The sequence below is a fragment of the Salmo salar genome, chromosome 26 (genome assembly GCF_965601325.2).
Source record: "Salmo salar chromosome 26, fSalSal1, whole genome shotgun sequence".
NCBI lineage: Eukaryota > Metazoa > Chordata > Actinopteri > Salmoniformes > Salmonidae > Salmo > Salmo salar.
Window position 1 is genome coordinate 48641498 of NC_138316.1, and position 12278 is coordinate 48653775.

The window sequence follows — 12278 nt, forward strand, 5'->3', positions numbered from 1 at the left end:
CTTCATTCTCCATTGTCAAGTTAATTCTACCGTGCCATCAAGAGCACAACAATCTGTATGTACATAGGTGATGACAAACTGTTCCCTCTGATTTTTTTGAAATGTGTATATAATATTGTTTCTAAATGACTATTTAACCTTTATGTTACACCTCCTAGTTTCCATTGTACATAGGAAAATAAAACGGTTAAACAAAAGTTTGAGGTCCTTTAACTTCTGATGGAGTTGGGTCTTGTGTTGGGCTGATGAGGTCCTTTAACTTCTGATGGAGTTGGGTGTTGGGCTGATGAGGTCCTTTAACTTCTGATGGAGTTGGGTGTTGGGCTGATGAGGTCCTTTAACTTCTGATGGAGTTGGGTGTTGGGCCGATGAGGTCCTATAACCATCTGAGTGAACTCTCTACTCTCACCACTGTAGAGTCAGGTTCATCATAACCAACCTGAGTGAACTCTCTACTCTCACCACTGTAGAGTCAGGTTCATCATAACCAACCTGAGTGAACTCTCTACTCTCACCACTGTAGAGTCAGGTTCATCATAACCAACCTGAGTGAACTCTCTACTCTCACCACTGTAGAGTCAGGTTCATCATAACCAACCTGAGTGAACTCTCTACTCTCACCACTGTAGAGTCAGGTTCATCATAACCAACCTGAGTGAACTCTCTACTCTCACCACTGTAGAGTCAGGTTCATCATAACCAACCTGAGTGAACTCTCTACTCTCACCACTGTAGAGTCAGGTTCATCATAACCAACCTGAGTGAACTCTCTACTCTCACCACTGTAGAGTCAGGTTCATCATAACCAACCTGAGTGAACTCTCTACTCTCACCACTGTAGAGTCAGGTTCATCATAACCAACCTGAGTGAACTCTCTACTCTCACCACTGTAGAGTCAGGTTCATCATAACCAACCTGAGTGAACTCTCTACTCTCACCACTGTAGAGTCAGGTTCATCATAACCAACCTGAGTGAACTCTCTACTCTCACCACTGTAGAGTCAGGTTCATCATAACCAACCTGAGTGAACTCTCTACTCTCACCACTGTAGAGTCAGGTTCATCATAACCAAGAGAGGGAAGGAGAGGGCTAGAGAGAGGGAGAGGGAAGGAGAGGGCTAGAGAGAGGGAGAGGGAAGGAGGGGGCTAGAGAGAGGGAGAGGGCTAGAGAGAGGGAGAGGGCTAGGGCTAGAGAGAGGGAGAGGGCTAGAGAGAGGGAGAGGGCTAGAGAGAGGGAGAGGGCTAGAGAGGGAAGGAGAGGGCTAGAGAGAGGGAGAGGGCTAGAGAGAGGGAGAGGGCTAGAGAGAGAGGGAGAGGGCTAGAGGGAAGGAGAGGGCTAGAGAGAGGGAGAGGGCTAGAGAGGGAAGGAGAGGGCTAGAGAGAGGGAGAGGGCTAGAGAGAGGGAGAGGGCTAGAGAGAGAGGGAGAGGGCTAGAGGGAAGGAGAGGGCTAGAGAGAGGGAGAGGGCTAGAGAGGGAAGGGAGTGTGAGAGAGAGGGGGAGGGAAGGGCATCTGGTTTGTGTGTGTGTTGATGTTCATCTCCATCATAAAGTTTCTAATCTGACGTAACAAAGCCTCTGTCCCCTCTGCCTGTCTGTCCCCCTGCTCCCCCTGTCTGTCCCCTCCGCCTGTCTGTCCCCCTGCTCCCCCTGTCTGTCCCCTCCGCCTGTCTGTCCCCCTGCTCCCCCTGTCTGTCCCCTCCGCCTGTCTGTCCCCCTGCTCCCCCTGTCTGTCCCCTCCGCCTGTCTGTCCCCCTGCTCCCCCTGTCTGTCCCCCTGCTCCCCCTGTCCACAGTTTCCTCCTCCCTATGCTCACGTCTCCTTACAACTGATGAAACTAGACACACAATGGTGGAACGGCACAAAGCGGCCGTGGGACATGGGAGCGCCCCAGGAACTCTCTGAGGGGATTTGGTCAAAGCCCTCTTCTCTCTGTGAGAGTCAGTCACACATAGGCCCACTTCCTCTCTCTGTAACCAGAGCCCTCTGTGTGAGAAGCATCCGATTCACATTCAAATCCTACACTTGAGATCATGGCCACCAGACCACCACTACTCCACATTCTTAATGTTTTACTCGTTGGGTATTGAGTTTCATTTGAACAATTGCCCAACCTTGGCGGGATTACTACCTCTGAACTTGTCTGGCCAGAGAGAGAAGAGGATTGGTTCCTTCCCTAGGGTCTAGTTCCTCTCAAGGTTTCTTTCTTCCTATAGGTTTTTTCTCCACTGTTACCCTAGACTGGCTCTTTAGAGTGTTCAGGTCCATGTTGAGGCTGGCTCTTTAGGGTGTTCAGGTCCATGTTGAGGCTGGCTCTTTAGAGTGTTCAGGTCCATGTTGAGGCTGGCTCTTTAGAGTGTTCAGGTCCATGTTGAGGCTGGCTCTTTAGAGTGTTCAGGTCCATGTTGAGGCTGGCTCTTTAGGGTGTTCAGGTCCATGTTGAGGCTGGCTCTTTAGAGTGTTTAGGTCCATGTTGAGTCTGGCTCTTTAGAGTGTTCAGGTCCATGTTGAGGCTGGCTCTTTAGAGTGTTCAGGTCCATGTTGAGGCTGGCTCTTTAGAGTGTTCAGGTCCATGTTGAGGCTGGCTCTTTAGAGTGTTCAGGTCCATGTTGAGGCTGGCTCTTTAGGGTGTTTAGGTCCATGTTGAGGCTGGCTCTTTAGAGTGTTCAGGTCCATGTTGAGGCTGGCTCTTTAGAGTGTTCAGGTCCATGTTGAGGCTGGCTCTTTAGAGTGTTCAGGTCCATGTTGAGGCTGGCTCTTTAGAGTGTTCAGGTCCATGTTGAGGCTGGCTCTTTAGAGTGTTCAGGTCCATGTTGAGGCTGGCTCTTTAGGGTGTTTAGGTCCATGTTGAGGCTGGCTCTTTAGGGTGTTCAGGTTCCCGTTTTGCTAAAGCTTTGTAAAAAGTATGTTCAAATGAAATCTGATTGATGGATTTTTGTTTTGCAATGTACAATTCAATTTCTCTCCCACTCTCTCCCACTCTCTCCCCCCTATCTAGCTCTCTCTCTCCCTCTCCCCCTTCTCTTCCAATCTCTCCCCCTCCCCCTCTCTCTATCTCTATCCCCCCTCTCTCTATCTCTCTCCCCCTCCCCCTCTATCTCTCTGTCTATCACTCTCTCTCTCTCTCTCTCTCTCTCTCTCTCTCTCTCTCCCCTCCCCCTTCTCTTCCAATCTCTCCCCCCTATCTCTATCTCTATCCCCCCTCTCTCTATCTCTCTCCCCCTCCCTCCTCTATCTCTCTCTGTCTATCACTCTCTCTCTCTCTCCCTCTCCCCCTTCTCTTCCAATCTCTCCCCCCTCTCTCTATCTCTATCCCCCCTCTCTCTATCTATCTCCTCCTCCCCCCTCTCTCTCTCTGTCTATCACTCTAACTCTCTCTCCCTCTGCATGTTGTCCAGTAGTAATATAATAGACTGACATATGGAACACATGAGGGCGCTGTCGAGGCAGCAGATGAGTGTCTACCGGTAGGAATACCTGTAGACGTTTCAGATGTGCAACACCATCAGGTATAAAATCAAATGTCAAGTGCCTTAATTAAATGTAACATTTAGAAACACATTTAGCCTCGATTTAAAACAAAAACACGTTCCTATGGTTTGGGATACAAATTATTATTGATTTGTTGAATGTTTACTTTTCCAAAATTAGGCATACTGAATTTATAGCCAGGCGATCTATGAAAAATCACAATTAGAAGCACATTTAAACATACTTTCCCACTGGATGTTAAAGTGGTTTACTAAACATGTCCACCTAAGTGGAAATATTGCACCACATCAGAACCCGGGCCATCTCTGTCCTCGCGTCTCCAGTTTACCTGCCATCCTTGCATATATTATGCAAATAGGCAGGAGCGGCTGGTGCCTATCCAAGGAGCAGGGATGCTCCTCCGGAATAACCCGAATGGAAAAAGAGAGAGAAGGAGAGGAAATCTGTGAGGAGGAAATTATCCACATGGTATCAGAAAAAATGTATCGATGGTGCAGCTAAATTCCATTTTACCTGGCAGGGGAGAAAGCGATTCCACTGACCGTGGGTTGTATGAATCACGAATGGATCCTAATTTAATTCCGAGCAGGAAAAGATTTTTGCATTTTTTATCGTTCTATTTTATTCTTATTTATCAAGGTAAGTCCCGTGTTCATTATTGAATTGGTTTAGCCTACCGTCCTGCTCTTTGAATAAACTACATAGACTATTCATGTTTATATATTTTGTTTTATTTGTTAAGTATTTTTTTTTTAGTTTCTTACCATTTAATTATTAATTTACATTACTATTTTTTGTTGTTGTTGCAGGAATACAACCAGCCAATTGTTTTCTATATCATAGATGCGGAATATTGCAATGTACAATTATGGACGCTATTTTTGCGCACCTGTTGAATGTGTAGAACTGTACTTAATTTGTCGGTGATTGTTGTCACATTCTGATATTCTGATTTCGTATTATTGATTTATTCATAAATGTTTAATTTTTCCTTTGAATCATGTTGATCACTCATCACTTCCCTTAATTGTTTTACTCATTTATTTCAGCGCATATTTCGTGGGGCATAGACGCGCTGAATATAACACACTGGCATGATAAGTGAGTTTCATAAATCATGTATATTTAATTTGTAAAATGATGTATTATTATTATGTTATATGAAGACGTTATTACATTGTCATTTTAAAATGATTTTCATTGCGAATGTATTGAGTGTTGTGTTTATTGTCTGAGTTGTAGTCACACAGTAGTCATTTTCAGCCTCGTATTCTGTTGATGTCAGAGAAAAGGTCCTAGTCTTTTTGCGCAGTGGTTCTTTTTCCTGACCAACACAAGTGCTGATTACCTGCTAGGAACAAACCTTTCCTTGTTCTCTCTTTCTCCCAACAGCAAAAGCAGCAGTATAATGCTGGCGAAATGGGATACCGCTTCCCAAAGAGGACAGGTAGGAGAGCGAAGCCGCTGTTTTGAAACGCAGCATTGATAGAGCACGTTAAATATGTCAGGCACAGACACCAGAAATCACAACTCATGACCCTGAGCTTTTCATTCCCAGAAAAATACACAACTTATACCTGGATTTCTTTCAGTACATAAAGACCACAAGCTCGTTTTGTAGTGTCTGTGCATTAGATTAAATTGGAGGAAATATGTTAAAATATGTTTCTATGTGTATTACCTGTTTGTTTATATAAAACTACATTTCTTTACGTTGTAACATTAGTAGTGTACCTATTGGTCAAGTAGAACAAAATGCATGCAATTTGTACATGATCTGCACACTTCATTAGAGTCACAAGATGTCTTACCCATATCTGCAAACTACTCCCATTAGAAAATATCTTCCATAACAGTGTTTCTCTGTGAGAAACCATAGTTTAGGCTTCTATATAGGTTAGTAAACAATGTAGAAAACTCACACTAGCTGGGGTCACACAGGTCTCATACTGTCCCTTGGTCCTAAAGACCATTTCTTTTCAATCCAAACTCAGCTACATCCCAGGAGCCTAACATGCAGCAGTTCTATCTGTTCTATAATCTGTAGTTCCTGTCCTAATCAGCATTGTCTCAGTTTGCTGACATTACGTGTTCCATCATTGAGTTGCAACATGATAACTGCATGTTGTTGAGAGTCATTACAAAGGGACAGATACATCTGCTGTTGTACGATCAGTAATTCTCACTCAGCTCTCTGTTCACAATGACGGTCATAATAATCAATGGTTAATAATGCAGACGCAGCTCAGCCCCTCCTCTCTCCTCTCTCCTCTCTCCTCTCTCTCTGTGCCTTTGTCCCTGGTCTGGTCTGGTCTGGTCTGGTCTGGTCTGCTCTGGTCTGGTCTGCTCTGCTCTGGTCTGGTCTGGTCTGGTCTGCTCTGGTCTGGTCTGCTCTGCTCTGGTCTGGTCTGGTCTGGGAGATGAAAGCAGAGGTTGGAGGGCTCAGGTGTCTGGGCTGGGAATGAGGCTGGGTACGGGGTAGAGGTGGAGGCTGGAGCTGGGGATAGGGATGGGGTGGAGGCTGAGGCTGGGTAGAAGCTGGGACTGGGGACGGGGTAGAGATGGAGGCTGGGGCTGAGGCTGGGGAGAAGCTGAGTCTGGGGATGGGGTAGAGGTGGAGGCTGGGTAGAAGCTGAGGCTGGGGACAGGGTAGAGGTAGGGGCTGGGTAGAAGCTGAGGCTGGGGACAGGGTAGAGGTGGAGGCTGGGTAGAAGCTGAGGCTGGGGACGGGGTAGAGGTGGAGGCTGGGGAGAAGCTGGGGCAAGGGACGGGGTAGAGGTGGAGGCTGGGTAGAAGCTGAGGCTGGGGACGGGGTAGAGGTGGAGGCTGGGTAGAAGCTGAGGCTGGGGACAGGGTAGAGGTGGAGGCTGGGTAGAAGCTGAGGCTGGGGACGGGGTAGAGGTGGAGGCTGGGTAGAAGCTGAGGCTGGGGACAGGGTAGAGGTGGAGGCTGGGTAGAAGCTGAGGCTGGGGACAGGGTAGAGGTGGAGGCTGGGTAGAAGCTGGGACTGGGGACGGGGTAGAGATGGAGGCTGGGGCTGAGGCTGGGGAGAAGCTGAGTCTGGGGATGGGGTAGAGGTGGAGGCTGGGTAGAAGCTGAGGCTGGGGACAGGGTAGAGGTGGAGGCTGGGTAGAAGCTGAGGCTGGGGACAGGGTAGAGGTGGAGGCTGGGTAGAAGCTGAGGCTGGGGACAGGGTAGAGGTGGAGGCTGGGTAGAAGCTGAGACTGGGGATGGGGTAGAGGTGGAGGCTGGGTAGAAGCTGAGGCTGGGGACGGGGTAGAGGTGGAGGCTGGGTAGAAGCTGAGGCTGGGGACAGGGTAGAGGTGGAGGCTGGGTAGAAGCTGAGGCTGGGGACAGGGTAGAGGTGAAGGCTGGGTAGAAGCTGAGGCTGGGGACGGGGTAGAGGTGGAGGATTGGTAACACAGGTGGTGGAGTCCTGAGTTCCAGGGTGGAATAATAAGCCTATGTGCTGCATCTACAGGGACTGGGTTAGAACTTATAGGAGGGAACGCCACATTCTGGGGCAGAAAGGACAGACTGACTCCTTCCCTGACTAACTTTGATCATTGTTAACCTGTTAAAACCTCTTAAAGGATCAGACCCTTTTTTTTCAATTTCCAGCTAAAATGACATACCCAAATCTAACTGCCTTCCAGCCCAGGCGCAAACCTGTCTAGAGTGACCAAACTCTGTCATATTGTGGTCTAACTCAAGTAGGAGAACACCCAACACTTAGAGCCTGGTTAGGGAGTCGCAACATGACGGCAACATCCACAACCCCTTTAGCAAGAAAGTTCTTTACAACCATTCAGACAGCATAATACCTAAAGAAAACTATCTCCAAGACATCGGCTCTTTGAGTAGAAACAGTGCTACACAGATTCAGTGGTGTAAAGTACTTAAGTGAAAATACTTTAAAGTACTACTTAAGTCGTTTTTTTGGAGTATCTGTACTTTTTACTGTATATATATTTTTTACAACTTTTACTTTTACTTCACTACATTCCTAAAGGAAATCATGTACTATTTTACTCCATACATTTTCCCTGACACCCAAAAGTACTCCTTAATGGCTAGCAGGACAGGAAAATTGTTAAGTTCACTAACACAAATGCTTCATTCGTAAATGATGTCTGAGTGTTGGAGTGTGCCCCTGGCTATCTGTATAAACAAAATAAAATTATGCCGTCTGGTTTGCTAAATATAAGAAATTTAAAATTATTTATACTTTTACTTTTAATACTCATGTATATTTTAGCAATTACATTTACTTTTGATATTTAAGTATACTTAAAACCAAATACTATCTTTACTTTTACTCAAGTATTACAATTGGGTACTTATTCCACCACTGCATAGATTTTACTATTGCTCACTTCAAATAACCTCTCAATAGCCTTTTTTTCTATAAGAGTGTAGTGCTCTGTAGTTGTTATTGTGGGTGGATGACAGTTCTCTTCTCTCACCTCTAGTCATGAGGATTCTGCTTACCTGGAATTCTTTAACTCTTTATCATATCATTGTAGATTATCAATTTGAAGCCAACGTTCTCTCAGCCCTTCTACTCATTCTAGAATTCTTCTACCTGGAATTTTGTATCTCTTTATCATATCACTCCAGACTCTGATTTGGCATCAATGTAGCCTACTATAAATCTTATTGGAATTTTGTGAGACCAAAACGTATAATTGTACTATAAAACGTTTCGATGTCAAACATTTAATCAACTCGGTATTAAATCTGTCACCTGAGAGCATGGCAAGCTTCTCCAGATGATCGAGGCTTCAATGTATTCGTTATTAAACTCAGGAAACTTTAACACTGTTAATTAAAGCGAATCAGTTTCTGTTACAAAGAGCTTAGTTTTGGTTTGCTGGGAATAACCCATTCTTCACTCTCTCAAACACTGACTAGACACTCCATATGTAAATGATAACATTTAATATATTTGGTCAGGACTAGACTCTTTCAAACAGCTGCTGAGTCTGGCAAGCAGGACTCTGGTCAAGTCAGGACAGGCTCATACGGCTAGGATGAAATGATTGTCTCTTCTGAGTGCATGTTGAAGATAATTGTATTGTATTTACTTGTTCTTTCTTTTCAATCTTTCCCCATAGGAACTTCATAGAACTGCAGATACATTAGCAACCAATGTATCATCAGCCAATGGATCACTAGCCAACACGTCAACCAATGTCTCCTCAGTTCACTCATCTTCATCCAACTCTTCGTCCGTCCACCTATCATCCATCAAGCCATCTTCAGTTGGCAGATCTTCAGTCCACTACTTCAACACAACTGTAGTCGATTCATCTTCAGACTCAAAGGAAGCACTGAGGTCATCAGTAGGACTGCGTCGGCCAACAGGTAGGCTACTATATGTTTGGTGGGAAAAGCCATTTATGGACAGAAGAGATTGTGTGAACACCCGTAGGATGTTTGTGTCTAACTGTGCAAGGTTAACATCCCTCTCCCAAACTTCCCATCCTTTCCAAGAACAATTACCCCTCTGTCTGGCCTGAGTCACCTCTCTACAACAGACACTAAGAGAGGTGAGGCGGAGCCCCTTTCGTCCAGCCCAGCTTAGTCTAAGGGGGTCTCTAATGTGTAGGTCTTTAATACGGCTGGGTTAACAGGTTACCAGGGTCAGGTCCTACCACCACTCTCCATCTGTCCCTCTTTCCCTCCCTCCTCAGACCACTGGCCATATGTTGCCAGGGCAACATGAGGAGCTGCAGCTATAGGTGCTAGCCACTCAGACATAGCTCTGACATAAAGGTCAGGTGGAGGAAGAACTGACATAAAGGTCAGGTAGAAGAAGAACTGACATAAAGGTCAGGTAGAAGAAGAACTGACATAAAGGTCAGGTAGAAGAAGAACTGACATAAAGGTCAGGTAGAAGAAGAACTGACATAAAGGTCAGGTAGAAGATGAACTGACATAAAGGTCAGGTAGAAGAAGAACTGACATAAAGGTCAGGTAGAAGATGAACTGACATAAAGGTCAGGTAGAAGAAGAACTGACATAAAGGTCAGGTAGAAGAAGAACTGACATAAAGGTCAGGTAGAAGAAGAACTGACATAAAGGTCAGGTAGAGGAAGAACTGACATAAAGGTCAGGTAGAAGAAGAACTGACATAAAGGTCAGGTAGAAGAAGTACTGACATAAAGGTCAGGTAGAAGAAAAACTGACATAAAGGTCAGGAATGAAGAAGGACTGACATAAAGGTCAGGTAGAAGAAGAACTGACATAAAGGTCAGGTAGAAGAAGAACTGACATAAAGGTCAGGTAGAGGAAGAACTGACATAAAGGTCAGGTGGAGGAAGAACTGACATAAAGGTCAGGTAGAAGAAGGACTGACATAAAGGTCAGGTAGAAGAAGAACTGACATAAAGGTCAGGTAGAAGAAGAACTGACATAAAGGTCAGGTAGAAGAAGAACTGACATAAAGGTCAGGTAGAAGAAGAACTGACATAAAGGTCAGGTAGAAGAAGAACTGACATAAAGGTCAGGTAGAGGAAGAACTGACATAAAGGTCAGGTAGAAGAAGAACTGACATAAAGGTCAGGTAGAAGAAGAACTGACATAAAGGTCAGGTAGAAGAAGAACTGACATAAAGGTCAGGTAGAAGAAGAACTGACATAAAGGTCAGGTAGAAGAAGAACTGACATAAAGGTCAGGTAGAAGAAGAACTGACATAAAGGTCAGGTAGAAGATGAACTGACATAAAGGTCAGGTAGAAGATGAACTGACATAAAGGTCAGGTAGAAGAAGAACTGACATAAAGGTCAGGTAGAAGAAGAACTGACATAAAGGTCAGGTAGAAGAAGAACTGACATAAAGGTCAGGTAGAAGAAGAACTGACATAAAGGTCAGGTAGAAGAAGAACTGACATAAAGGTCAGGTAGAAGAAGAACTGACATAAAGGTCAGGTAGAAGAAGAACTGACATAAAGGTCAGGTAGAAGAAGAACTGACATAAAGGTCAGGTAGAAGAAGAACTGACATAAAGGTCAGGTAGAAGAAGAACTGACATAAAGGTGGGGTAGAAGATGAAGGAGAAGAAGAGGAGGAGAAAGGGAAGAACGGAGGGGGAGGGAGGAAGGTGGAGGTGGGGACTTTCTCCAAAGCTGCCGTCATGGAAAGTTGTGACTTCCCAGGTATTTGATCTTGAACATGCAACACAGCATGTGGTACAGCACAACGCTGGTTTCATTCTACTGTGGGACTGTTTATATATTTGGTTAAGAAGGGATTTATATTGCTATCATTAGAGAATTCATCAAATAATCTTCAATATCTTCATGGAAATAAAACTCTCTGTAGAGTTAGTGTATTTGGTATAAAGGTGAATAACATCTGTATGATACTGAATGTGACTGTGTTTCAGATCCCTGTTTGTTTCCTTGTCTGAATGGAGGTCAGTGTGTCCATCCTGAGTCATGTGACTGCAGTTTATACCAAGCTACTGGAACACGATGCCAAACAGGTTAACTGTCTTCTATTCAGAGCTTCATCTGGAGTGGGGTATAGATGGTGGAAGTGGGGGGATGACAGACAGCATAAATTGGGAATTGTATGGACTGTTCTACCAACACATTCCCCATTCACCCTCCAACTGTCTGTCTGTCTGTCTGTCTGTCTGTCTGTCTGTCTGTCTGTCTGTCTGTCTGTCTGTCTGTCTGTCTGTCTGTCTGTCTGTCTGTCTGTCTGTCTGTCTGTCTGTCTGTCTGTCTGTCTGTCTGTCTGTCTGTCTGTCTGTCTGTCTGTCTGTCTGTCTGTCTGTCTGTCTGTCTGTCCAGTTCCTAACCCAGGATTTGAGAGGGAGATGACGTGTCGGTCGTGGGGCCAGTATGACTACGAGACGTTTGATGGGCTGTACTATCACTTTCCTGGGAGATGTACCTACACTCTGCTGAGAGACTGTGAAGACACCAGCCAGGCCAGCATTCTCATACAGGTAATGCTGCTGCATGTTAATCAACATAGAGCATGACTCTCAGTAGCATATCACAGATCCATATCTGGTCTAGTAGGTGTATAAAGAATACAGGGTTGGAAAGGAAAGTGGGGACTATGGCTTGATATGGAAGGCTCAACTTGGCTTTAAAGGAAAGTGGGGAGTATGGCTTGATATGGAAGGCTCAACTTGGCTTTAAAGGAAAGTGGGGAGTATGGCTTGATATGGAAGGCTTAACTTGGCTTTAAAGGAAAGTGGGGACTATGGCTTGATATGGAAGGCTCAACTTGGCTTTAAAGGAAAGTGGGGACTATGGCTTGATATGGAAGGCTCAACTTGGCTTTAAAGTAAAGTAGAGACTATGACCTGATATGGTAGACCCAACTTGGCTTCAACAGTGAGCGCTTTGTATGAAATAAAACAATTTGATTTTCAATTCGTATTGACTGAAATGCTGATATCAGTGATTTTATTCATCATCGGCTAGCAAGGATTTCCACTCCCCGTGAGTATCATTTCCCAGAGCTGCTCTTCATCTCACAGTGTTTCTAAGGGTTATCGGCTCTCAGTACAGTCTTAGAGTAGAAGAGTACAGTCTTGGCCTCGGGGTAATATTTGCTCTGAAGATTAACTGAAAGCCGTCTCATTACTAGACTAATTTATGTCAATTACCGTTAGGCTACTGCAATTACCCACAATGCATCTCAACCGTCCGCAACAAACCTTGACTTTGTTCCTGAAACAAGCTGAGTAACCGAGAGGAAGTCGCTCCAGGAGAAAACTAGAATAAGGAACAACTTTACCTGGAACTTCCTTTTTCTTTGACTT

At 45.0% G+C, this 12278-nt stretch overlaps 1 protein-coding gene across 1 annotated transcript in view; it reads left to right on the plus strand.

Moving 5' to 3' along the window:
• The first annotated feature begins 11318 nt into the window (after window positions 1-11318).
• The window catches only part of LOC145864303 (otogelin-like), a 194394-nt gene continuing 193434 nt past the window's right edge, over window positions 11319-12278 (plus strand). Inside the window, exon 1 of the mRNA XM_082969904.1 lies at window positions 11319-11450. Within this exon, the coding sequence (XP_082826030.1) occupies window positions 11319-11450 (132 nt within the window). The remainder of the gene's footprint in view (window positions 11451-12278) is intronic.